General features: G+C 42.8%; 1 protein-coding gene across 2 annotated transcripts in view; it reads left to right on the top strand.

Annotated features, from left to right (window-relative positions):
- Positions 1–22,188, top strand: part of AIDA (axin interactor, dorsalization associated) — a 29,252-nt gene extending 7,064 nt beyond the window's left edge. The window contains exons 3-11 of one of the 2 annotated variants that reach the window (XM_086460638.1): positions 3,602–3,655; positions 5,776–5,830; positions 11,291–11,354; positions 11,805–11,911; positions 13,637–13,648; positions 16,382–16,504; positions 19,292–19,414; positions 19,875–19,992; positions 20,926–22,188. In XM_086460638.1, the coding sequence (XP_086316764.1) occupies positions 3,602–3,655; positions 5,776–5,830; positions 11,291–11,354; positions 11,805–11,911; positions 13,637–13,648; positions 16,382–16,504; positions 19,292–19,414; positions 19,875–19,992; positions 20,926–21,022 (753 nt within the window). In that variant the 3' untranslated portion in view covers positions 21,023–22,188. The remainder of the gene's footprint in view (positions 1–3,601; positions 3,656–5,775; positions 5,831–11,290; positions 11,355–11,804; positions 11,912–13,636; positions 13,649–16,381; positions 16,505–19,291; positions 19,415–19,874; positions 19,993–20,925) is intronic. The other variant, XM_086460639.1, reaches the window with a different exon arrangement.
- The last annotated feature ends 2,142 nt before the right edge of the window (positions 22,189–24,330 follow it).

The raw sequence follows: 24,330 nt of genomic DNA, 5'->3' as shown, positions 1-24,330 counted from the left end.
CCTCCATTCTCTAAAAAAATCCTATCTTCATTCATGATCACTGTTTTGCTTCATGAATTATTCCAGTTAAATATGGCCACGGTTGTCAGATTGCCTCCAGCTATAGTTACTATCACAGTGTTCTCTATGCAACGAATTTGACCTTTAAAGCCCTCTTCTAACCACAGTTGTTGCTTCTAGTGTAACTGGGTTTGTGCTAGGCTGAGTTTTCTTCAGTATTAGAAAATCATGCTTTTTTAAGCAACGGTAACTTGGTGAAATAAGAGCACTGTTGAACAGTCTTAGCATGATTCATTAAACTACTGGTCTCCTAACAGCCTAGACCTCTCTTTAAAGCCAAACTCTGCTCTGGCTCTGTATTTATGCAAACATCTTTGACTGCATTACAGTTAGCACAGTCATTACTCACACAACTGCACTGAAAAAACCTTGACTACGAGATCGACTGACTTTTTCTCTTTTTAATCACAACTTTATATAAAACTGAATCTTAACTATATTAAACTAACAAAGTTAATCACGGCTTCAGTCTTTCTAATGAGATGCAGAATGTTTTCCCTGCTGCAAAAGGAGTATTTGCATGGGATAGTTGCAGCTGAAAATGATAGCAGTGTTTAGCTGCATTTTTAACTTTTGGGTTGGGTGTGGTCCCTTAAAAAAATAGTTATGAATAATGCCTGCTGGGAGCTTGCCATATTTCAATGGATTCCATATAAAACCTATTCTTTACTATTTTAAGACTCCCAAACTCTCTTCAATTAATCTGTTTCTAGAACAGTTATTGCCCTTCAGCCCCAGGAGCCAGAGGTCACAAATTTTGTATTGCTGTTTGTCCTGTTAGGAAGTACCTAGTTCAGGCAATTCTGAGAATACACGGTTACGAATCTGCAGGATAGGGAACAGGGGTGTTGCTGAGCTTGTCGGTGAATGGACAAGGGAGATGGGGCTTGAGCAGGGCTTCTTGAGACCTCATTTACGGTGTGGCTTAATGCTCTGCATGTGAGACCAGGAGGGGAAGAGCCATGTGAAAACCTGTTTACTTGTTTTGATTCTGTAGTGGGGCATGGAGACCGTGTGCTGGCACCCTGCAAACTTGTAGCCCTCTTTCTGTGGTGCAGTCAGAGGGGTTTTGATCTAACACAGAACGGGCATGCTTTTTGCTCAGCCGTCAACACCCAAACCATCAGAACAGCTGGGTTTTTGCAAATGTTAGAGCAGTAGTCGAACCTCAGAGATTTCCCCTCCCTTCCCTAGGGAACCTCTGGATTTATTTCCTTTATCCATTACTTCACACCTTCCTCTTTAAGATTCTACCTTTGCAAGTGTGCCTTTCCAGATCTTGTCAAATACAAGAAGCAATTCCTGTTGTTACACTGCAGCTGATTAGACTGATGGAGTGCGTTCTCAGGCTAGGGCTGAGAATCTGTTTCTGTAGTACTACCTGGTTTCCTCCCATCTAGCCTGAACATGTAAATCCATAACACTTGTGTGGAGTGTGGGTCTGAATGTGTCAAAATCAATCCAGGACTGTATGTACTCCTTCCTTTTTCAAAAATCTGTGTTTCCCCAGGTTATGCTGGAGATCCAGCTATGGAGCTCTGTTACGTAGCAGAATTTTATTTCGGAGAGATACAAATTTGTAGACTGACCCTAGGCTACAAAATGAACCTTCGCAGAAATAGAGCTGTAATATTTTTACTCTGCCATGTTGCATGCAAGCATACGGTCATATTGCTCTATATTAAAATTCCCAAACAGCACGCTGCACACATGCTGTGTCCTAGGCAGAGGAGAAAACGATGTGTGTCCTGTGCTAATATGCATCACTCACTGCTTTTCTGGAAGGAGCTCAAAGTAACTGAATTTTTTTGAGACTTCCATACAATGGACAGTAATATAAACTGTGAGTCTGGGCTAATGCTGTGCTGTAAAAGAGTGTTTAAGACAAGAGGAGATACCAGTTGGGGAGAAATGGCTTTGAGTCTGTGGTGGCAGATGAAAATCAGGTATCTGAGGCTTTTACGCGCTCCAGCTGCTGGCTCTGCCCTTGAGGTATTGATGTCTGATCTGCTTATGATTCAATTCCTGAACTCTCAACTTTCAGTGTGGTGTAGGTGAACTGAACCTGGAGCCACTTAGCTTTCAGATCAGCCTATTGAAACTAGTGGTGGCCCAGGAGGTGATTGAGGAGTTGTGGCATCCCTTTGCAGGCGAATTGGGGCAGATGACTGGGGAAGGTAGTTGTGAAGGCGTGCCTAGTTTTTTTATCTGCTACTACAAACCTTTTGGAGCCCTAAAATGTAACCTCTTTTGAAGGGATGTTTTGGCTTTTGTTTGATACCACCTAACTTGCCAGATGCCCATAATCTTGAAGTTCTTTGATGCTAGAGTTGTGCTCTAGGAAATGTTTTCCTCCCCTTGCATCCAGCTTGGGGAGGGGGGGGAGCTGTTTTTATACTGCCTGGTTTAAAAGGAGAGAATGAGTTACAGGTGCATATTTCAGCTTTAATCTTCCTTCTGGGGGAAAAACTTACTTTAAAAATAAGCTGCTTTTCTTTGTAGTTTCATTGTTGCTGTTTTTCTTGCCCTATAAATGTTCCACAGAACTTTTTGGATTATATTTGGCCCTTATCTCTGCAGAGAGTCTTAGTTTTTCTTCACTAAAACCTTTCAGTTAATGAACAAACTCATGATGGTCAGGTGAGCTAAAATATACTGTGCAGTTATGTCCACTTGATGTCAGTTATGGAAGTCTTAACTCCTCCTTTCAGCTGGTAGTAATAGAAACAAGTGTGAATGTTGCTGGAGCTTCTTATTTTGTGAGACATAAAAGCTTAAGTAGAACTGTCTTCAAAGTAAAACTGCCAGCAATGGGCTATTTTTAAGCCCTTCTCTCTTCTACATTTTAAAATGAAAATGTGAAAGTACTTCACAGTTCTGCTCAGGGGTATTTTAGATATTTTAGCTGACAAGTTTGAATCAAAGAATATACTTCATGCTTCACTCAGTCTGAATGTCTTGAAATTACAAAAATAGAAAGTTAGAAAAATAATCTGCCTTTATACTTCCTCTCCCACCAAAACCCACAAAAGCGGACTGTGTTTTTTTTTTTTAGAGTGGAGATACTGGGCTTCTGTAACTTCTGAGGAGGGTTGACCTGGTCTGCTGAGATTGTAAACCCAGTAGAGGAACTGTAGGCATGACTCCTTAGAGGGCAAACTCAAGTTCTCTGGTTGGTTTGGGGGCTGGGTTTTTTGTTTGTTTGTTTTCTCTCCCCTATCACTTCAGAGCAGTTGAGCATGTAAACAATTTATGATGTGGCAGGCAGTATTACAGTTTCTGCAGAGTGAATGACCCCCATTGGTGTTGGTGAGCTATGGGAGGGGACTTAAGTGGCAGATGTCTGTTTCATCTATTGCACTTGCAGAAAATCTTGTTTGTGTATAAAAAAAGCTTTTGATGCTGAATGATCTGGTACTGAATAATAGATCTGAAGCCTTTGCAAGAAAAAGCAATTGTTTGTATTTATGTTTTTAAAAAATGTGAATATGGAAGAATACAGTTTCAGTACTAAATTAAGTGATTTTTTTTTTTCTTTCAGAAAACCATAGCTAAAATTGCAACATGCTTGGAACTGAGAAGTGCAGCTTTACAGGTATAGCTCTTTTTCCCATGTGACTTCATACTTTAGCAATAGGTAACTGTAGAGCTTTTTACAGCTAGCTTAGTGTCTTCAGATATAGCCAAAACTTCTGAAAGGAGAGTGAACAAACCCTTGAAAACTTGAACTTTCCAAGTTGTCAACATGATGCCCCAGGTGGTTACCTGAAAAACCTTTTAAGTGCTTATATGAGCATGTATTAGGGTTTATGCAGGAATATAACCATGGGTTTTGTGTCTTTGATTCTTTGCCTCATTTTCCTCATTCAGAAATAATTAGTTTGTAATCTTAACCTGTGTGCAATGGTAAAAAGATCCCCGGAGTGACCCTTGCGCTAATTCAGCCACTTCACAAAACATAATACAGCATGAGGAAGAATGCGTGTGTAGAATAGAAATGACTTTGTAGCAGTCATAAACTGGCAGTGCTGTAGGCAAATGTGTGAAAACAGTGATTTAGAAGCTACTCTGGGCTTTTTTCTGCACTGAAAGTAGATGTCATGGAAGTGAATTTCTTTTTCTCTCAGCACAATCTTATCCCCAAAACAAAAGGGACATGACAGAAATTTCCAAAAGAGTGTGGATGGGGGAGGGTTGAATCAAGTGAAGTGAAGTTTGGGTGACTGGATTGCCTCTTTACCAACAGAGTAGTGACAGTAAAATTTTGCCTGAAGTTACAGCTGCACTCCTGAATGCTTCATGTTGCTGTACAAGGTGCAGCAGCTCCATTGTGCTGCCTTCAGTTGTCTGAGAGGCTGTGATACAGTGACAATTTAGGCAGAGTGCTGGAGCTGGACTAGCAAGGTGGGGGCTGACCAGTCTCAAGGCTTTGCAGTGTTTGAAGAATTATTTGGTTAGCTCTACCAGTCTTTCTGTTTTGATCTATGATTTGAACTACGCTGTTCGAACAGCGTTGCACCTGTTCCGAATTGCTGTGACTTTGTGACGAGGGCAGGCGTGTTCCATTGTGGGGCAGCTTCATGGGTCAGAGCAACAGCCGAAGATGCAGCAATGTCATCGCCTGCCAAGCTGAAGGGAGGATGTCTTGCAGAAACAGCCTTCCTTGCTGTTGGCTCCTCAGCAGTAACTCACGGATTTTATAACCTCATGTGAGGGTACTAGAACTTCTCATCCACTTCACTCTGGGGAGTGTTTTATGATGGCTTCTTAGCAGAGATTAAAGCAGTTAGTGAGTGCGATCATCTTTACCCGTTCTCCTAACGGTATGGGTATAGCTGCCTTACTATCCTTCTGTAGTCTTGCAGAAGGTGCTTGTTGACACTTAGGCAAATCAGGAAAAAAGCCCATTGGGCCTTAAAGAAATGTTGAAAACAATGAACACTCTTAGATGCCAAGGGTGCAATGACACAATAGGTAAGACTTGATCCTCTGCCTAAAAGAGGATGTCCAATGTCGGTCCTCTTATTTACACCATTTTTATGCCAGCTCTGCCACTTGTCATCTCAGACCAGGCTAACAGTGAACTACCTCAGAATAAAAATTGAAAAACTTTTGTGTTGAGTTAGTAAGTCAGATAGGCTTGCTGAGACGCAGACATGTGCTGCAGACAGATGAGGAAACTCCATCACCAGAGTTGGAGAAAGGAGAGATGGGAATCGCTCTTCCATTTGCAGTGAGCTCTTAGCTGAGGGTTTTGTCAAGCTCACCCTGTACACTTTAATTTCTGACAGTGTTACAATGTTGGACGTGTGTCTTGAGCTGTGAATGCTCCTGTTGGAGCATCGCTTTGTAGTTCAGTCTTACAACTGATCTTGCTTCAGAACAACTTGATTGGGGAAGGATTAAAACAAGTCCCTCTGTCTTAATGCTCCTGTGTGTAGTAAGTATGAAAGAGCAAATATTTATCTTGCTTTAGAGCTTGGAACATGGGATAAATTTGTTCTCAGTAAATGAGAAATAATGTAGTTTCCGCCTCACCCGTCAACGTAGCCTCTGTTGGGGAGGTTTTGTTTGGGGTTTTCTACAATGTAGCTTTGAAGTAACCTGGTACGCTTGAACAAAGGAAGCACCTTGCAAGCTCATTATAAGATATGGTAGCTCTGTCTGAGAGGAAGGTGCATACTAAGATCTAACTCTTTCTTTGTAATGTCCTAGTCCACCCAATCACAGGATGAATTTAAGCTTGAGGATCTGAAGAAGTTGGAACCAAGTAAGTAGTGTCTTTGTATTTTGAGTGACACTTATCATTACCGTGGAAAATATGACAGCGGCATGAATACTGACTGACCACAGCGTGGTTTGGCAGTAATGCTGGTTTTAGGTAGTTCTTCCAAATATCTGTTACCATGTATACAAAACCTTAAATTCCTATTAAGGAATGTAATGTGGGTAATTTTAAAGTATAGTAGTCCTATTGTTTCAGATGATGTATTTATCTTTGTTCTCACATAAGTAATTCTTTGGGTGCTGCAAATTTTTGCACAAAATAGTAATTTAAGCTATCAGTAGTACAGTATATAATCAGCTGGAAAATCTCCCTGCATATTTCTTGTTTGAACTGAATTTCAACACTGTGGTCTTCCTCCTTGCAGTGTGAAATTATTTTTTCTTCTGAAAATATTTGACTTGTGTTCATGGTAGCCAAGCACCTGTCACCTACCACTGTAATGCTACCGGACTAACAAAGTTAAAAGTCAAAGTGAGGATGTGAGTCAGTCTTTGAAGGGGTTAGTGTGATGTTGTTTTTTCCCAACTGATTCTGTGTCAGTTCTTGGTATGTCAATCCAGAAATAGCTTTTTCGTGTAGGAAGTAACTATTTATCTGTTACATTTTCCTTCCTGTAACACTGGCTGTTTTATTCTCAAAGCATCCTTATGATCAGAGCTTCTATGTCTGAGCAATATTATCCTGAGTGCTAACGTTTCTGCAATTCTTGGTGGAGATGTGGAAGAGCTTCTTTCACACTGGCAAAAGCTGGTTTTATTTCACTCATGTCACAATTGTATCATTAAGGGGGAGGCTGGTGATAAACATGACGGGCAGGCAAGTGTTTCCACTTCATGATTAAGCTGAGCTTCTCTGCGCTACCATTCTCTGAGTAACCAGCACAGGATCCTACAGGGAAGCTTGTCAAGAAGCAGGGCATCAAACTGAGCTTCCTGATGTCTCTAGCAGAACATAGAGTCGAAATGCTTTTAAACCGTTCCCTGAAAATGGAAAGTGAAGTTACAAGACTGCTAGGTCTATGCGGACCATAACTCAGGAAAGGGTTTAACTATGTGTTGGAAGTATTAGGTCTTTCTACATATTGCATGTCTGGCCTCTGCATCCTCTGATTTGGGATTATTTTGTATAGATACTCCTGCGCTTTCTTTATGAAGTATTTAAAATGTTGTAATGATTTAATGACTGTGGTTTTTAGACTCCATTGTGCAAATGCCCTGTGAGTGACTGAATTGTGGAAGACGGAGAGGACTAATTTTTTAATTGATCAAACTGTTCTACGAATCAAAAGAAGTGACTGTTGAAGGGTTTAGTCAGAATTTACATTCTGCCAAGACATAAAGCTTCCCTTGAAATACCTCCTTTTCTTAAAAGCCAAAGTTTCAATTACAGTGCAACAGTCCTGTTGCTTATCTTGCCCTCCATCAGAGAATTGATTTTTAGCTGTCAAAAAACCTGTTCAACAGTGTGAACTTCATTCAGCCCACGCCTCATACAACAAGCAACTATATTAAAACTGAGGAAGAGTGTGCAGCCATCAGTTTTCAAAGACACTGAGTTATTTTCCTTGGAGGAGAATGGGTGCTCCTGCAACAACAGTTGAACATTGATGTTCTTAATGCTGCTGTCTGACTTGGATTGTTCTGGCCTCTTTCTCTCTGAATTGTGTCTTTGTTTTGTGGTTTTTAAGTATATCTTGAATAGAATAAATCTTAATCGGGCCAACACCAGCCATTTCATAAAATATACCATGAAGTATTTTAATTTGTGTGTGGTCAATTTTCTCTTGCGTTTCACCAGAAAAAGCTAAAAAAAAAAAATCAGAGCTGGCAATGCAAATAAGCGATTCCTTTGTTAGGTCAAGCCATTGTGTTAAGAGTGGAACAAAACCAGCTATTCACACAATTTGGCTTCTTTTAATTAGCTTCCTGCCTGAAGCTGTCAAAATGGCTGAGAAATTTGGTTTGGGTGGTGTTATAACAACCAGGGCCCTTAGATTTAGTGCTTTTTTTTTTTTTTTAATCTTGTATGGTCAAGTTCTAACTTTTCCTGCTTAAGCCTGTGTTTCATACTGCTTGGAAAGTGAAGCAGTTGGATAGTTTTGCTTGTTTACAGGATTTGTCACCAAATTTTTTGTGCTAGAGTAATGCTACAGGAGGGACCATACATACAAATAGTTCTTTTGAGACTACACTGTGTGAAATCATTGCTAACCCACTGGATCTCACAAATCCTTTCCTTGTGAAAGCTTATACCAGTGTTATAATACACATTACAAATGGATAGGCTGGGACATCCTGTGTGCCTGTGTTTGTGTGTGATAATTCTAGCCACAAGGTGACTAGTTTCAAACTCAAGTGTATAAGTGTTATAAGAGAAGTAGATACTGGGTTGTACTGAGAAGCCTGGTATCTGAATTACTTCGTGTTGTCTAGTTAAAAACAAAAAACAAAACAACCAAACAAAAACCAAACACACACCCCCCACCCCCCACCCCCCCCAACCCCAAATCAGTACAGGTATCACAGGCTGTCACTAAAAATCTAAATGGACAGTGGTCTTTACCAAGTGAGTGTGTACTAGTCTTACAGCTCACGTTGATGATGATTTCTTTTGAAATCTTTCAAGAGAGAGCCAGCTGCTGATAGAATCAATGTGGTATTGTCCAACGTCACAAAAGAAAAGGCAGCTTCTACACGAGAGCCTGCAGAACAGTATTTCAAAAAAGATTTCTGTAGGAAAAGCAACATAAATAGAGGCCATGATGATGGGATCTGCCCGTAAGTTACACACATGGAGAACTTTGTGAATCGTGTTCTCAGCAGCAGCATTACAGAGGGGAAGTGCTCTTTCTCCCAGAGGTGATGTGTGTTTTTAAAAACAAAACAAAACCCAAAAAAGCCCAAACCAACCTCTCAAAGCTTGGGTGGGTGTCTTACACAGTATTGCAACAGAGATTCCTGTTCATTTTAATCTAATGCCTTTTTTTTTTCCTGTGACCTGGTTATTTTTATTTAAATCAGCTGAAACTTGCACTTGTGATAGATGTAAAGAGGATTTTCCTTTTCCTCAAAGGATGATTGTTGCATTGCTGTTTTATTGCTTTGCCTTTTCTTATTGACTGTGAATAAGTATTTTACCAGGCTGAGTGCTGTAGATCCACTCCTTATCCTGATGATGTTTAAAGGAACACTTTATTAAATTGCCCTATCACCACTTTGCAAAATTATTTGCTGTTGGCGATGAGACAGAGTTGAAGGCCTTTTAAAAACTTGATCCACAGCTTTCCTTGGCAAAAGGCAAGAGATTCTAGATGGTGTTTCCAGAAGTGTTTCTGAGCTAAACATTCAGCATCACCTTTGTTACCAGCGCCGGCCAGGATGTCTGAAAGCAGCGTACTGCTGTGGGCAGGTCTGGTACCAGCGCCCCTGTGCGTGGCTGCGGCTCTGTGGCAGGAGGGTGTATGCTCAGCTCTGCCTCCAGGCAGCATCAAGATTTTTAGGGCTGTAAAACTGCCTCTTTCATGTAACCTTATCAGTGGAGTATTTTCTGCCCTCTAGTGATGACTGAAATGTATTATTACTAAAAAGTTTTTTTTTTCGGGAGATGTTCATTCATATAGTGAAAGAAACTGGTTACTGGGAAGAGAGAGGAATCTAGTGCTTGCCAGCATTTGGAAGATGGGAGGAGAACTACTGTAACTTCTATTGCTTCTGTATAACGTGCCTGTGATCTGTAAAAGATACGATTTACTGAGATTTTTCTGCCTGGGGAAGTTTCACTTTGTCTCTGGTATGATGTAGCTTTCCAACTGCTGGGAAATTCTGAGTGTGACAAAAATCCCCTTCTTTTCCTGAACTTCAACTGCACTGGAAGATGAATGCTATTAATCAGCTGCTTTTATGTTGGGGAGTGACTGTGATTCTTTGCTACCATATTGAGATCAGAGTTACTGTTCTCTCAGCAGAAGTCTTGGGAGAAAGAGAGACTTAGCATCAGTTTTGTCTCTCACATCTCTGACTGAAGGCAACTTAAAGCTTTCGATGTATTTCTGTATCGTGTCCAGCTGGTACCAGGCAGTACCTGATCTCTTGGATGGTGATACAGAAATCAGGAAAAAAAAAAAATCAGTGTGAGCAAAGACTGGAAAGACTTTATAGTTCTTTATAGTTTCCCTTGGAGATTCTTTATTCACTGTAGCGTTCAGATGGTGTCTGGTAAGTTATTGATGGAGCCCACGCCACGTGATGTGAATACGCAGGCATACAGGGAAGCTCTCCTATGCTGGCTGAGTTGTAGCGTGCAGAGGCAGAGGGGTCTGGCATTGGTTCCTGAAGCATAACTGGTGTTTAAGTATCTCTGGGTAGTTGTGTAATCTTAACATTGTTTTAAAATGGTTTTGTTACCGTTCAGCAGTCCTACGGGGTGATTTCCCGTGCTCTGAGAGGGCTTATTGCAAAGTGAGACTCAGTGAGAGGACTCAATTTTACTGCCTCCTCTCTCCCTACCTAGTCTGGGATACTCCTTGTCTGGTAGGAGAGAGCCTGTCCCTGCAGGCGTTCTCTTGTAAATTTTTAGGCTCCTTAGCCATCATGAAATGCTTATTTCTTTCACATGCTTCTGGAAGTTTTGCTTTTACTCATGAATGCTTTTGGAAATAACAGCTAAAGTTGTGATTGCTAAAACTTCAGTAAATTTCCAATACAAATGGCAAAGCCATTCTCCACTGAATGCTGGAGAGTATGGTTGGTGTTTCTGTGGCTTGATGCTCAGATGTTGCACTGTATTTTCTGAATTTTGCCTGTCTGTCCAGACATCTGAGGGCAGGAAAAAAAAAAAAAGAACAAACAAAAAGGCCACCACTGCCACCAAAACAAACAACCAAACAAAAAAAAACCAACCAAAAACCCCAAGCCAAAACCACCAAAACACATGCATGAAGTAGGAAATCTCAACTAAACTATGTTACCAGCATGCCTGGATTCCCAAGGTGGCTGGCTGAATGTGCAGCCTACATGTGTGCTTAAGTGTGTCAGTTTTGGAGACTTCAACCTGGAGCTGATGCCAGTAACAGCACCACCCTCCTTTCAATAACCACCAAAGATTGCTACCAGTACCCCTAGGTATGTACCCTGGGCCTGTAGTTTTTTCTCATGATGCTTTTGGCTATTGCCTGGTTGATCTTCCCTGTGGTGGTGATGATCATGTACTGGAGTTGTGGTTAGCCTGCCTGAGCGTTACAGTGATATAGCTCTGATCAGGATGGCACTGGTGTTTAAAATACAAGGGAAGGGTGGTGGGTTTTTTGTATGGTCTGATTATTTTTAAAATATTATTTATGTGTGTGTGAAGATGCTATGAGAATGGATATGGCTGTGCAAAGCAGTAGAATTAGTGTTTGTTTATGGATATGGATTATTTTTTTTTTTTTCCCCTTCTCTGCAGTCTTAAAGAATATCCTCACTTACAATAAGGAGTTCCCCTTCGATGTTCAGCCTGTCCCACTCAGGTAAGAGAGAACTGGGTCACTTCATGTACAGATGCGTACCTGAAAGGGAGCGTAGCCTGGGACCTGGTGCACATCTGAAACACTAGAATTTCTATACCCACCTACTTGCTGTACTGCTTTGGGTAAACTGGTTAATAAAAGAACTTTTGAATTCTGTTTGTCTAGGTATCACTAAAAATCAAGCCCATACTTTTGGTAAAATCGAGCCTTGGTACATCCCTTCATCTCTCTGAAATTGCCGTGTTGTCTCTCATTTTTAGACTGTGCTTTCTATTGGGCTGAGCTCTTGCAATGTCTGTCGGCCTCTATAGGTGCAAGTGATAGTTAATAAGAAGTATGAAATGACGTGAAAGCATGTTGCCTCTGCTCTATACTCAGATGCTGACTTGTGAGTTGAAAGCCAGGTGCTGAATGATCTTTGGTCTCATTCTACTTTCTCATGTTTTACAGGAAGATTTTGGCGCCTGGAGAAGAGGAACACTTGGAGTTTGAGGAGGATGATGAGGAAGGAGGTGCTGGAGCAGGGTCTCCAGACTCTTTTCCTGCTAGAGTTCCAGGTAGGGGCACAAGCCTTGCCATGCCAGCCTACTTAGCATGTCTAAGTTCTGTCTCTGAGAAGCCCCTTTCTCCACCTGTGGTTTGAAAAGTTTGGGTGAGGAGCAACAGGCTAATGTAAATGCTAATGCTGTGTTGGAGAACCACAAAGGTGGCCAGTGGATTTTTTTTTTCCTCAGCAAAGAGTATCTTGTTGCATAATAATTGTATGTATAACATGTGAGGGTGGTACCATCTGCCTATAATTAGCCTTTATTCCTTGTTCAAACTCAGTATTTTTATTCCATGCGCTTTCTTAACTATACTTTGTGAAGTGTTTCAAACACATTCAAATGTAAATTGTGGCAATGTTTCTCCTGCAAGGAGCATCACATCCTGCTAGAGATACGGTAAGTTGTTGCTGGTTATTTTTGTGTTGCATCATCTGGTGAGACAGTGGCTTCGACTAAAGCCAAGCTCCGAGTGGATAAAGAGGGGGCAGCTTTGGTTTTGACAGCTTAAGCCCTTGTCCGTGTGAAAGCACTTGTAGAACTGGATATACCTGCAGATTCTAGAGGAGGTCTTCCTGTAACTTCAGCTTTTGACCATTTGCCAGGTAAAGGAGTAGGATGTTCCACCTGAGGTTCTTTTAGTTCCTGGTGTAGTTTCTTTGCAGAAGAAATAAGTTTCTCATTTCAGAGCAGGCTGGCAAACTTCCTGTTTCAGGAAGGGAAAGTAGTAGTGGAATTATGGTCGAAAGAGCTGGGGTGTTGCATTACTTATGCCTGGAGAAAATATGTCTCTGTCCTTAGATTTGAGCCAATGCATGCTACTGAATCTGATCCCTGCAGGCTATACTGATGAAGATAGGCACAGTCTACAGGGTTTTTTTGTGCTAAGCTCACAAATAGGCTATAATATATTGTGATATTTTATTGCTGCATTTGCTATCTTGACACTTGTTATTCACCATGATAAATCCATTTGTGAAGATGTATTCTGTCTGTCCAAAGTACAGCAGAGAGACCTTGAGTAGCTCTTGGTGTGGTGGTGAATCCCTGGGGCTGTGACAATTAGCACAGTGCCCACAGTTACCTCTGTGCAACCCATTAGAGCTGTATGCATAACGTGGACATAGAAGCTGTGGGTGTGCTTGAGAAAGCAATCTAAGATGATGATGGACAGATTGAGTTTACAGTTAAATAATTTTCAAAGAAGTAGGGTAGGCAAACTGGAAAAGGAGAAGTTTGGGGCATATATTTTCTTATAGAATTATTCCTCAGTAAAACCATGCTTTTAAGAGGAGGTGAGCAACTCCTGAACTTACTGATATTTTACGTTGTCATCAACTTAATAAACTGTATATCTGAATTTTCTGATATCTTTTTGCATCAAGATAAACTTGCCCATTGCTACAATCTAAACCCCTAAGGCGGTTTTGTACTGCTTGAACACAGATCTTGTTTCCTCACTGAATGTAAATTAGTGTGGTGTTTCTTACCTGATTGAAGGTTGGTCTGTTGCCTTCTCTGGGTGATGAGGCTGAAACAAAAGCAATTTGCAGCCTTCTGGGGTGAGCCTGACAAGTAAAGTGGACTTTCCATATTGGATTGATAGAACTGTGTTGCACTCTTTGCTTCTATATACCTTAATCCGTAGTGCATAACTGTATTGTCTAACTAATCATGGTCTTGTCTTCTACATGCATGGCTTCATCGTTATCACATTGCACCATTCATCTAACCCAGGAGCCAATGAAGGTATGATACCCTTTTAGTATATACAGTTATTTCTTTGGACATATTCATGTAGCTGTGGTGTTCTGCATTCAGCTCTTAGTTTCAGCCCTCAGAATACTATCTTTGGTAGCAATCATGGCATCTATGTGTTGATCTTCATTTGCCTTCAGTACCATAAAAAGGGAAGGTCATGTTTGGTGAAGCACCTTATACATAGATATCTAGAAGTCCTACTGTGCTAATAAGAACACTCTGACTTGCAGTGTAGCCAAAGGTAGGGGTAGCTAGATTTTCGTTAGTGGAATACACATTTTATGGGAAATCTTACACACTACAGTACTTATGTAGTTGAACTTCTGTGCTGTATGGAGCTGAACTGGCCAATGGCTTGCTGCCTCTAACGGCAAAGGTTTCCTGCCTTTCTCCTGGTTTACTTCTTTATTCCAGTGCTGTGCTGGCAATGGATTCTTCTATGAACCATTTCCATTTGTGAACCCAGCAGGAGACTGATCAGTTTTTCCCCTTTCTCTGAATCGGGGTTTGGGAACGGAGAGACTGAACGCCTGTGTCTTGGTGGCAGCGAGCTGTTGGGTTGGCTCACCTTTGTGTATCGTGTGCTTGGAGGAGGACACTTACTTCATTTGCAGATGCTCCCTTCCCCCTCTGGCAATGACGCCCTGTGGTTGTGTCCAAAACGGCTGGCAGTTTTCTCATGAAAGGCCTCAGTGTGAGCCTGCTGAAGGCCAATGGGCCTCAGCCATGGTGGCAGACTGGCAGTGCGATGCCCAGCCCTAGCAAAGAAGCCCTCCCATAAAGAGGTTACTGTCAGCTAATGGCTCCTGTGTCAAATGACTACAGAGGCTTCTGCGAAAGGCCTACTTGGGTGGCTGTGGCTCACATGAGACAGGTTACAGTCAGCTGCTTCACCCCACTGCTGGCTTGGCTGTCCCTCCAGCTGAGGCAGAAAGGAAACGGTGTTCCTTGGAGACCGTCTGTCCTACTGTTCTCTTACCTGCTGGAAGTGAGCCTGACTTTTCTGTTCATTGCAACTCTCCTATTTCACCACGTTCTGGAAAGCATTTTTCAAGAACAGAATAATTTTTCTGAAGCCACTAATTTAGAATAAATGCCAGTCTGACACATCTTTCAGGTGTTTTTTCTGTTAAGTATCCCATCACTTAGTGCCTTTGAGCGATTGATAGGAAAAGCGAAGATTACAGTTGCTCTTGGCAGGCATGCTGATTTGGGAGGTGGCTGAAAAGTGGCAGAGCAAAGTTTTATGCCAAAGAGAAGATGGGCTTGCTTCTGCTGTCATTTAGATTGAAATAAGAACTCTGTCGTTGAACATTTGTTCAAGAGAGACAGCAAGAGTAACTAGAGCGTGTAGGCTGCTTTGCAGAAATGAGTGCTCTCTAATACGTTTGCTTTCTAACATTTCTCGTACTACAGTCAGAAGCCTGCCCCACTGCTTCAGAATGGTGGGTTGAATTCTGCCGTGATATGTTGTAAAGTGCCTGCAGATGTGGTACCCTAGCTGCTAGCAGACTCATGACCTCCGAGACAGCAAACACAGAAACATACTGCATCATAGATGTGAATTTAAATCTTGCTGGTGATCCTGAAAGATCACTGGGTGTGGGAATGCTCATGAAATCTCACTGAAGCTGTGGCTTTAGTTCTAAGAGCAGAATACATGGTCCCCTCTTGCAAAGCCAGTCTCTTTAACAGGACAAATAATCCTTGGTTCTCCAGATCCTCAAGCAGATCAAGAGGGGAAAAAAAAGTATTAAGGAAAACCCATATTGGACTCGACAAAGGAAACTATTATTTTATTTATATCTCAAGCCTTGGGCTAACTTTTTTTTTTTTAAATTAGAAAACCAAAGCTTTAAATCAAACTTGCTCATGAATCTAAACATTTTCTGTCTTGGTGCTTATTCATCTAATGCTGGAGAGAGGCTTGAGGCCTGCCAGTTATTGCTAAAATCAGCACGAAGAGACCTACTGCATTGTTGATGACAGAACCTCATAGCTTCTAGTGAATTTGAACAGTTTGGATTTATTGCCAGCTGCACTGTCTTCCTCAGCACTGTGAGGATTCATTTACAGTGACCACGAAGTTTTGATGCAGAGCTGGGAACTCTTTCCTTAAGGCAGAAGTGAACTTGGGGGATGCAAACACTTCCCGCCCCCTTTAAATAGAAGCCAGTAGAACATGGATGATTAAGACTCTCTCTTCTGGTTCCCTTATGTCCAGTGGGATTTGCAACAATGCCATTTTCCTCCTTATTCTCCCAGTCTAAATGTTCAACATGAAGCCAAGTCATGTTCAATGGGGTGGGACTCATTATTAAGTATCTGAACTTCCTGCAACTGCAGATTGAATCCAGTCTTCCCAATTTAATCCTTAAATATGATATAAAGTGAGTTCCATGAGTGAGTTATTCTGCATGACAGCAAGAAAGAACACTTTAAACAAAGCTCCTCTCTGTTGTTACGGCATTAGTTTTTTATGAAATCATTTGATTTGAGGCAGTCCTGAGGTTTTTTTGGTGTGGGTTTTGAAATCTGTCAAATGATGTTGTGTGTCTGTGCACAAAGACTTTCCCATAGTGGTGTGTAGTATCGGGATATGAATCCTTGGGCTTTGAACCCACCGAAGAGAGCAGCATCTTCCAAGAGAGATGGTGGGATAAGCAAGGCCTCTGCTGTAAGATGACACAAAGAGTTAATAATATGCTTTACTCTTTCCAGGTACTTTATTACCCAGATTGCCATCTGAACCCGGGATGACATTACTCACCATCAACATAGAGAAAATTGGTCTGAAAGATGCTGGGCAGTGCATTGATCCTTACATCACAGTCAGTGTAAAGGGTAATGATTTCTGTTCCTGGCTCCTCATTTCTAGTTTGGAGAGTGTGTTTTCTGAAAGCTCCATTGATTTTTTTTTTTTTTTTTTTTTTTTTTTTTTTCAACCTGCTGGGAAAAATACTTGCTACTTGCATTTTCTGTTGTGGACTTAAGGCTTCTGCTTTAATCAAGGGTGGAAAAATTCTGTATTTGAGAGGTACTGGGAGGTGAATCACTGCAGGAGGCACACTTACCTGTGCACTCCGGGGTGCCTTCCCCCTGCTGGGAGCTGAGTGTCAGTGACTTGGCAGGCTGTACTTCTCTATGCCAGCTTCTTCAGCTGACACTTAAGTACAGATCTGTTTGGACTGCTTGTACTCCCCAGCACATACTGGTCTCTGGGCTTTCTGGAGGTGGTGAACCACAGCCTGCTCTTGCCCTGTCATTAAACTAATTTTTTTTTTTTTTTTTTTTAGTAAAACAGAGATTGTCTTACCAAGGCTTAAGGTTTAGAGGAATGAGTATGAAGCTGGGAAGCAAAGCTTGCAAGTGAGATAAAATATAAAATGTTTTAGCCTTGGCAGTGAAATATTTCAGCCAAAGCCTGGTGAGCTAGCAGCCTTCCCCTCTGAGAGCCTCTGTTAATCTGGAAGAATCTCTCTCTTGTCGGTCCAGGAAGGGCAACATTTGGATTTCTCACTGTCTCAGATGACAACATGGTTGATGTTTTTTGCTTGAGTCTAAGATTTTTGGTATTCAGACTCTTTCTAGTGGGAGCATCTGCTTCTTCCTCAGTTTGCATTTCTTAGCGGGAAGCCCCTGTAGTCAGAATTGCTTACCCTTACCTGCCCGGCTTGACTTCTGCTTATCTTTACAATCTTTTGAGGTATATGGGGTTTTTGTTTATCATATAAAAATTTGTAGCTGAGCCAACAGCCTGTAGTTATTTTTAGTTGTGATAGCAACCTTGTATGTGTCCTCTTTAGATGTGCTATTGGCTACCAAACATAGAGGTAAAGTACTTGTTAGATGTGTGATCAGGTGCTTCCTCCACTGGACAAGTTCTTTGGCAGAAGTAAGAGTCGCTGCATTGAACATCCCTTGAATCCCAGTGATGTTCTCAAGTGTCACCTGCCAAAATACATAGAGAGCTTTATCTAATCCCGCTTCCTGCGATGGCTTTTTCCAACGGTGAAACCTTCCACTTCTCTCTGGACTTCTGAGGAGCTCACCTGGTTGGGGTGGAAGCTGGAGCATGGCTCTTTCCTTCCCCAGCCAACACAACTGCCTCTTTTTGTTTTCAGTCTTGGAAACATGCGGTATTTCTTTGTTTATGGTGTTGCCTTAGGTTTGCAGCCTTGTTTTTAGATGGTGTAACTATTCCTTGGGCTCCGTTTCGCTAGTCAGTTGTGGATCTTTCTTTGCCCCTAGGATGCCAGAAAGCTGAGGGATGGGTGACTTCAGTGGTGGGGCTAGCTGGATGGATGTGGATTAAATTTAATCAAATGTAATTCTTTCATGCTGAGTTTCTCTTGGCCAACAGGAAAATACCAGCGCTAATGGGGTTCTAACATTGGATCCTGGAACTTATCAGAACTTGTAAAGCAAACATTCCTTGTTCCTTGCTACTGAAGTGTTTGTCTGTCTTAACGTATTACGTATTGTTAAAACTGCTTGCCTTCAGAACTTGCTCTCATTTCCTTTCTGGAGCCCAGGGAGACTGTATATTGCTAGGCTTACTTACCCAACAAGGCTATCTGTTAACATGTGGAGCCTATTTGCAAGCTCCTAAACATGGTGGCTGCCAAATAATGATGTAGAAAATACAGTAAAAAGTGTGTGTGTGTGGGCAGGCTGTTACCTAGTCTGCTAATGTGACTTTTTGTACTTTTTCTCACGATTTTTGGTGAGGAAAAGTAACTCTGAGAAGTCCTTTTCATCCCTATTAGGAGTCTGGGAACACTTAGTAGCTGTTTTCCTTGGTTCTATACCAGGCTGCTCTTCTGCAGGTTTAGAGAGAGGTTTGTGCCTGACACAACATTGGTGGTCCCAGCCCCGCTCCTGGATGAAGTGCCGCGGTGGTGCTCCAGGGCCCCGGTCTCAGCTCGTACCCGGGCACAAAGCACATGCTCCCTCCTTGTAACCTGGGCCAGTCGGTGGCAACTTTGCTCCACCTGGGGGAAAGGGATCCCTGACGAGAGGGGGACAAGGACAAACGTACTTATGAAAACAGCAGAGGGTGGTGAGAAACAGTATCATCTGCGGTGGCTGTGCCTGAGCAGTGCAACCAGCGGCCGGCGCAGAGAGCTGCAGCCCAGCCCAGCCCATGGCCCCACCGTGCCTCTGCCTGGGGAAGAACCGAGGGGAGCAACAGACGTTGAGTGCAGGCAGCAAAGCAGGGCACGTACAGCTTGTACAAGCCCTGCCAGCTGTGCCCTGCAGACCCTGGTGGGGAGCAGCCCTTGGGGTGTAGCCTGTTCTGCCGGTTCAGCTTCAGCCCTGCTGGAGTCCTGCTTGTGGAGGGAATGGAATCGCAGAAGGAAATGTGCTTTTCAAAATAAAAAGAGGGATAATTCCAGATTTTCCAATTTTTAAATATTGTCAGAATTTTACCTGCTTTCATGTTGCAATCAAAAAGAAAATTCACTGACTGTGGAGGGGCATGATTGCCCCTCTTTTTGTTTTTCTTTTTTAAGTTTAGGGGGAAAATCCAGGTGTGCATTAACCTTTTGTGGCAGTATTAGGAGTGATTCATAGATCTCTTAAAGTCTGAGAAGCTTCTGCCATTCGTATGCTGTTTCTTTCCTGCAGATTTGAATGGGATAGATCTGACTCCTGTGCAAGATACTCCTGTGGCTTTGAGGAAGGAGGACACGTATGTCCATTTCAATGTGGACATCGAGATTCAGAAACACATTGAAAAACTAACAAAAGGTACGTAGTGTCAGACCTGAAGCAGGGCCCAGGAGCTGTGTGACTGTAGGCACTAGGCTGCCCCCGAGCTGCTGCTGCAGGGCTCGAGATCCAGACAGGGATGAAAATAGACCTTTGCCTCCTGGCTCTTTCAAATTGGTCGCTGTGGTGACTTGGAGACACGGGAGGAATGCAGAGAGGTAAAAATGCTGCAGCTGCTCTACTACACAGGTATTGAGCTGCTTTATCACCTTCTTGTCGTTGGACAAACTGTTACCTGGGTATGAGCGTCGGAGTGAAAAGTACAAGCTTTGGTGAGTGTGGTGAGCATTGTTAGAACACGGTGTAGCTTTTGAGTAAATAACAGAAATGTTGGAGATAATTCCCTCTGATGTGTGTAGAGCATCTTAATGGCAGATAAGTTTTCGGGTAACCATTGGCCATATTGCTAACTTTTCTGTTAAACCATTTTTCACTCTAGGTGCAGCTATTTTCTTTGAATTCAAACACTACAAGCCTAAGAAAAGGTTTACTAGCACCAAGTGCTTTGCTTTCATGGAGATGGATGAAATTAAACCTGGGGCAATTGTTATAGAACTGTAAGTGACTTGCCATTACAGATGCCAATAACAGAGGAAGTGAACTAGGCTTCAGTTACAGTGTGTGGCTTGTTGCATCAAGGAAGGTTTCTTGGACTCATTAGATCGACTTCCATAAGGAATAGTCTGGTTTTAATAAAGAAGGGAAGATAAAATGCTTTCAGGCAAATAAGATTGCTAGAGACCCTTCTCAAAACCAAGACTATTTCTGAATTAAGTGCTGGTGTTTGTAACTAAACTTTGTATGCAGTTAACAAATCCTGTATGGGAGATTTTAGTTTTGACCTTAGCTTGAGTGACAGATCCAGCTATATTTAAAAAAAAAAAAAAATCAACTCGCACAGTCTCTTGGTACAGAAGTTTTGTGAAGGAAATCTAGTTTGAGTCATGGGATACCAATTTGCAATTTCAAAGCATTGTTGGGTGGTTGTGGTTTTTCCTTGCTCTAAGTGTACAAAGAGATAGATGAGCCGGTTATGCTGTGGTGGTTATGATGAGCGCCCTACCCTTGCTGTGTGGCTGAACGTCTGAGTGAGGGTTTTGAGGGGTTTTTCAGGCAGAGGGTGAACCTTGCAATTCTGGGCACCTCTAGAAGAGTGCTTAGTCTGTGCTGGCTGGAGTGCTTCTGAAGTACGGAGTAACTGGTACGGCATCTCCTGCAGCCCCCAGTATTATGCTGGGAATTCTCCTTAAAAAACCCTTACGTTCATTTAAAAATTGAAATCTTTGTTTTGATAAAATAATAATCCAGAGAAAATACTGGTTTGAGTTTCTTCCTGTAAATTACTCATTATTGTTGCTTCCAGCAAGTCTTGTCAGATGTATTTAAAAGATTACGGTAATAAGACCTGTACAGGACAAGCTTTCTAGTACATTTTCATCTTCCTACACAGCCATTAGCACGTGGGTTAACTTACTCTCTTGTGGTTACAGGTACAAAAAACCCACTGACTTTAAAAGGAAGAAATTGCAACTGTTGACCAAGAAACCACTTTACCTTCACCTCCATCAAACATTGCACAAGGAATGACCCGAGTTGTGAGACTTCTGTGAACTGAACCACGAGTCACGGTAGCTGTGTGTAGTAGCCTTAGCCTTCGAGGGGCGGGAAAACGACTGTATTGATGCCAGTAGGTCAGACGGGACCATCCCACACTGCACGGCACTGCTTCAGGGTCAGGGGCAAGCCCACCATTCACGTGCAAGATTTTTTCAGTACCTTCCAGATACAGGTTTTTCTGAGAGCCCTGAAATATGTTGACTGCTTTTCCTAATTTTGCTGTTCATCACGTATCTTAACCGTTACTCTCCTTTTGCCTCAAACTCCACCCAAGGATGGAGACGGCCCCTCTGCCAAACCTGTAGCAATAAAGACGGGGCAGGCCTACTCACTGTTTACACCTGCTGTGCTATTGTAGTTCCTCTCATCTGCATTGTGGAGTCCTCCGTAGCGGGCTGGGTGGCAGAAGACCAGCAGAAGGATGAGGTGGGGTGGGAAGGAGCTCAGGGTACTGCAAGTGATTTAGTGAGAGAGCAGAGGATGGTGGGTGAGGCGGGGTGGCCACAGCAGAGCCCCTCCGTCGGCTGCTCTGCTTTGGGTGGGCCAGGAGGAGGACAACCGCAGATGAGAACATGGAACTAGGGTTTGTAACAGCCTTGCCTGATCCACTCCTACTCTGAGTTTCGGATACGTGTTACAATCCGTTAACTCACTGTTGCTCCCCAGTAGAGCTAATTTTTCTGTGTGTTGCCATAGTGATTTGTGAAGGTGGGTGGGGGTGGAGAGAGGCTTTCTCCAGGGCTTCACCCTCGTGGCAGTGGGTGTCTCACCATTTCGGTGGCAGCAGGACAGGCCCCTCAGCGTTCAAGCATCAATTTCCCAGAGCTTTTGGTAAAGCAGATCCGGCTAGCAGGTTGACCCACCCTTTAACAAGAAACTGCTGTTCTTACAGAAACCAATTGTGTGCAGTTTTCTGCATATTTTGTACAAGTCTGGAAACTTACTCTAAAAATTACCTTTTTATGTAAGTAGATAGGATTATCATTTATTTTCTATATTTTTGATTTGGTGTGTAATAAGCTGCAGGACATTGGCTTATTATGACACACTCTGCATTCACCTTTTGACCTAATAAAGGGACAGAAGTAGAACCCAGTCAAATCTTTCATATATTTGTGTGGATATTTAATACAGTACTTTAAGGTTTGATATACTTCTTGCGTATCTAACTAGTGCCTAAATACTCTGCTATGCTAACGAAAGACCCAGCTCCCAAAATAGTCAAATATTAGGTTTGTTTTAAACAGTCCGGATGCAGATGTATTACCAGTTCCCCTCTCCTGTCATGTAACCCCAAGGTGTTACGTTAGGCTTTAATGGAAGGGATGTTACTTTTCCTCACAATATTTGTCTGTCCACAGGCAGGTGTTCAGCACTTTTGGCTTTACCGTATTGATTAGGATAAAAAGCTATTTTTGAATGTTCTAATCTTCTTGCCTTCCCTCTATTCTGGTATAACTGGGGATGACATTATTTAGGTGTTATGACAAAAGTCAGCAACACTTCCTCAAATTCCACTACTGGAAGTGCAATTGAATTTTCCTGTTTACGGGTCTTTACAATACCCCAGTAGTATTACATCTGACACATTGAATATCAAGCCCTGGAAAGAGAGCCCTAGGAGTTACGGAAATACCTCTGAATGAGCGTTCTGGATACCAGGCACAAGGAAGATACAGACATTCTTAAACAAATAAAAACCATCCTCTGAACCAGATCTGCAAAAGGACGGAGCAGAGCCTTAGTCTGTGGCTGCAGGTAAATCCGAGCTTGGGCAAGAGCTGCGTTACCGGCCCGTGGTCCCCGGCCGGCTGGGGTCTCCCTGTCCCCAGGGGCTGCGGGGCATCCAGCCCGTCTGCCTCGCCGGGGTCGGGTCTGGGGCTCTGTCCAGCTCTGCTGGCATCGCTCCTGGCCGGGTGAAAGCGCTGCTGTCACCTGCGCCTGTCCCCTGTGACCCACGGCCCAGCGCTCCCAGGGGGAAGAAACCAACCCACCTGGCTTCCAGTCGCCAAGGCTGGCTGGGGCGGGCAAAGGCGGAGACACCGAGGGTCACTGAGCTCGGAGGTGGGGAGGGAGAGAGCCCGACTGTGAGGCGCGGATGCTCAGCGGTTGTGTGTCGGTAGCCACTGGCACTTGAACTACAAACCAGTGTTTCAGCTGCTTGCCTTGATCCCTCCTAGCTTGTCCATGCCTGTATTAACTCCGGTTACATGAAATGTCAACTTTGAAGTATTTTTGTTAAATACACAAGTAGAGCTTTGTATTTAACTAATTGTGAATTAATGTCTGTAGAGTGTGAAATACCATTTTTAAAGTTGCTTCTATCCTTTGTGGTTTTTCTGTGAACTTTTGCTGAAAGGATGACTCTTCCTCACAGCACAAGCTCTTGTTTTATGCTTCAGTGATGTTCGATCTTGTTCTTTGTCTTAAATCTAACGCTTAATACCATACCGTAAGCCTGCAGCACCTAGATGGCAAGTTTAATGGCTGCATGTGCTCTGGCAGTAAAGCTGTAACAGCCTTTCAGGAGGGGTTTTTCATTATTCCTAGTGGTTTTCCCTTTTTTTTCCTCCCTAAGATGTACTTTTGTACAGAGCACTTTTGAAAAACCCTTGTGGCTAGAGAAGCGAGCAGCTGGCTGTGCCTAACCCTACGTACTCTGCTGTGCACTGGGACTGCCCGGAACACCGACACGTGTAGGGCCTGTTTCTAAAGCGACCCGCAGGTCTGTGTATGCAAACTGATTTCAAGCAACACCAGGTAATACGGTCTGTCTACATCCACCTGCTCCCCTTCACACAAAACCTTTTTTTTTTTTTTTCTTAATACAAGTGAAAAAGGCTATAAAATACATCCTTGCTGCTATGGAAGCTGAATCAGTCTTAAATACTAAGCAAGACTAAAGCTCAGCTCTCACACCTTGCTTAATGCTGCAAGCCAGGCTTGAAAGCAGAACGTGATGACAAAATTTCTTTGTTTCCAGCATCCTGGGGAGTTCACCTCTGTTTCCAAACTAACTACACAACTTGGAGCTGCAGCCTTCACCCAGGTTTCCAGCCCTGTGCTGCCCCTCAGCTGAGGGGGGCTCTGTCCCCCATCGCCCCTGTGGCACAAAGCAGGCCTGTAATGTACCAGGCTAGTTTAGTAACGCAGCTGTTAATCTGGCAGCAGCAGCAGCCCTGAGCCTGCCTTGCTTCAGTTCTTGAACTGGGCCAGGGCTATACCTTCTCGGGGTAAGTTACTGAACCCCTGTCCTTTCTGAACAAAAAATGGCACTG

This window comes from Leptosomus discolor, chromosome 2, assembly GCF_034619465.1.
Source record: "Leptosomus discolor isolate bLepDis1 chromosome 2, bLepDis1.hap2, whole genome shotgun sequence".
NCBI lineage: Eukaryota > Metazoa > Chordata > Aves > Leptosomiformes > Leptosomidae > Leptosomus > Leptosomus discolor.
The sequence above is the reverse complement of the archived record's forward strand: the minus strand, read 5'-3'. Positions and strand labels throughout refer to the sequence as shown.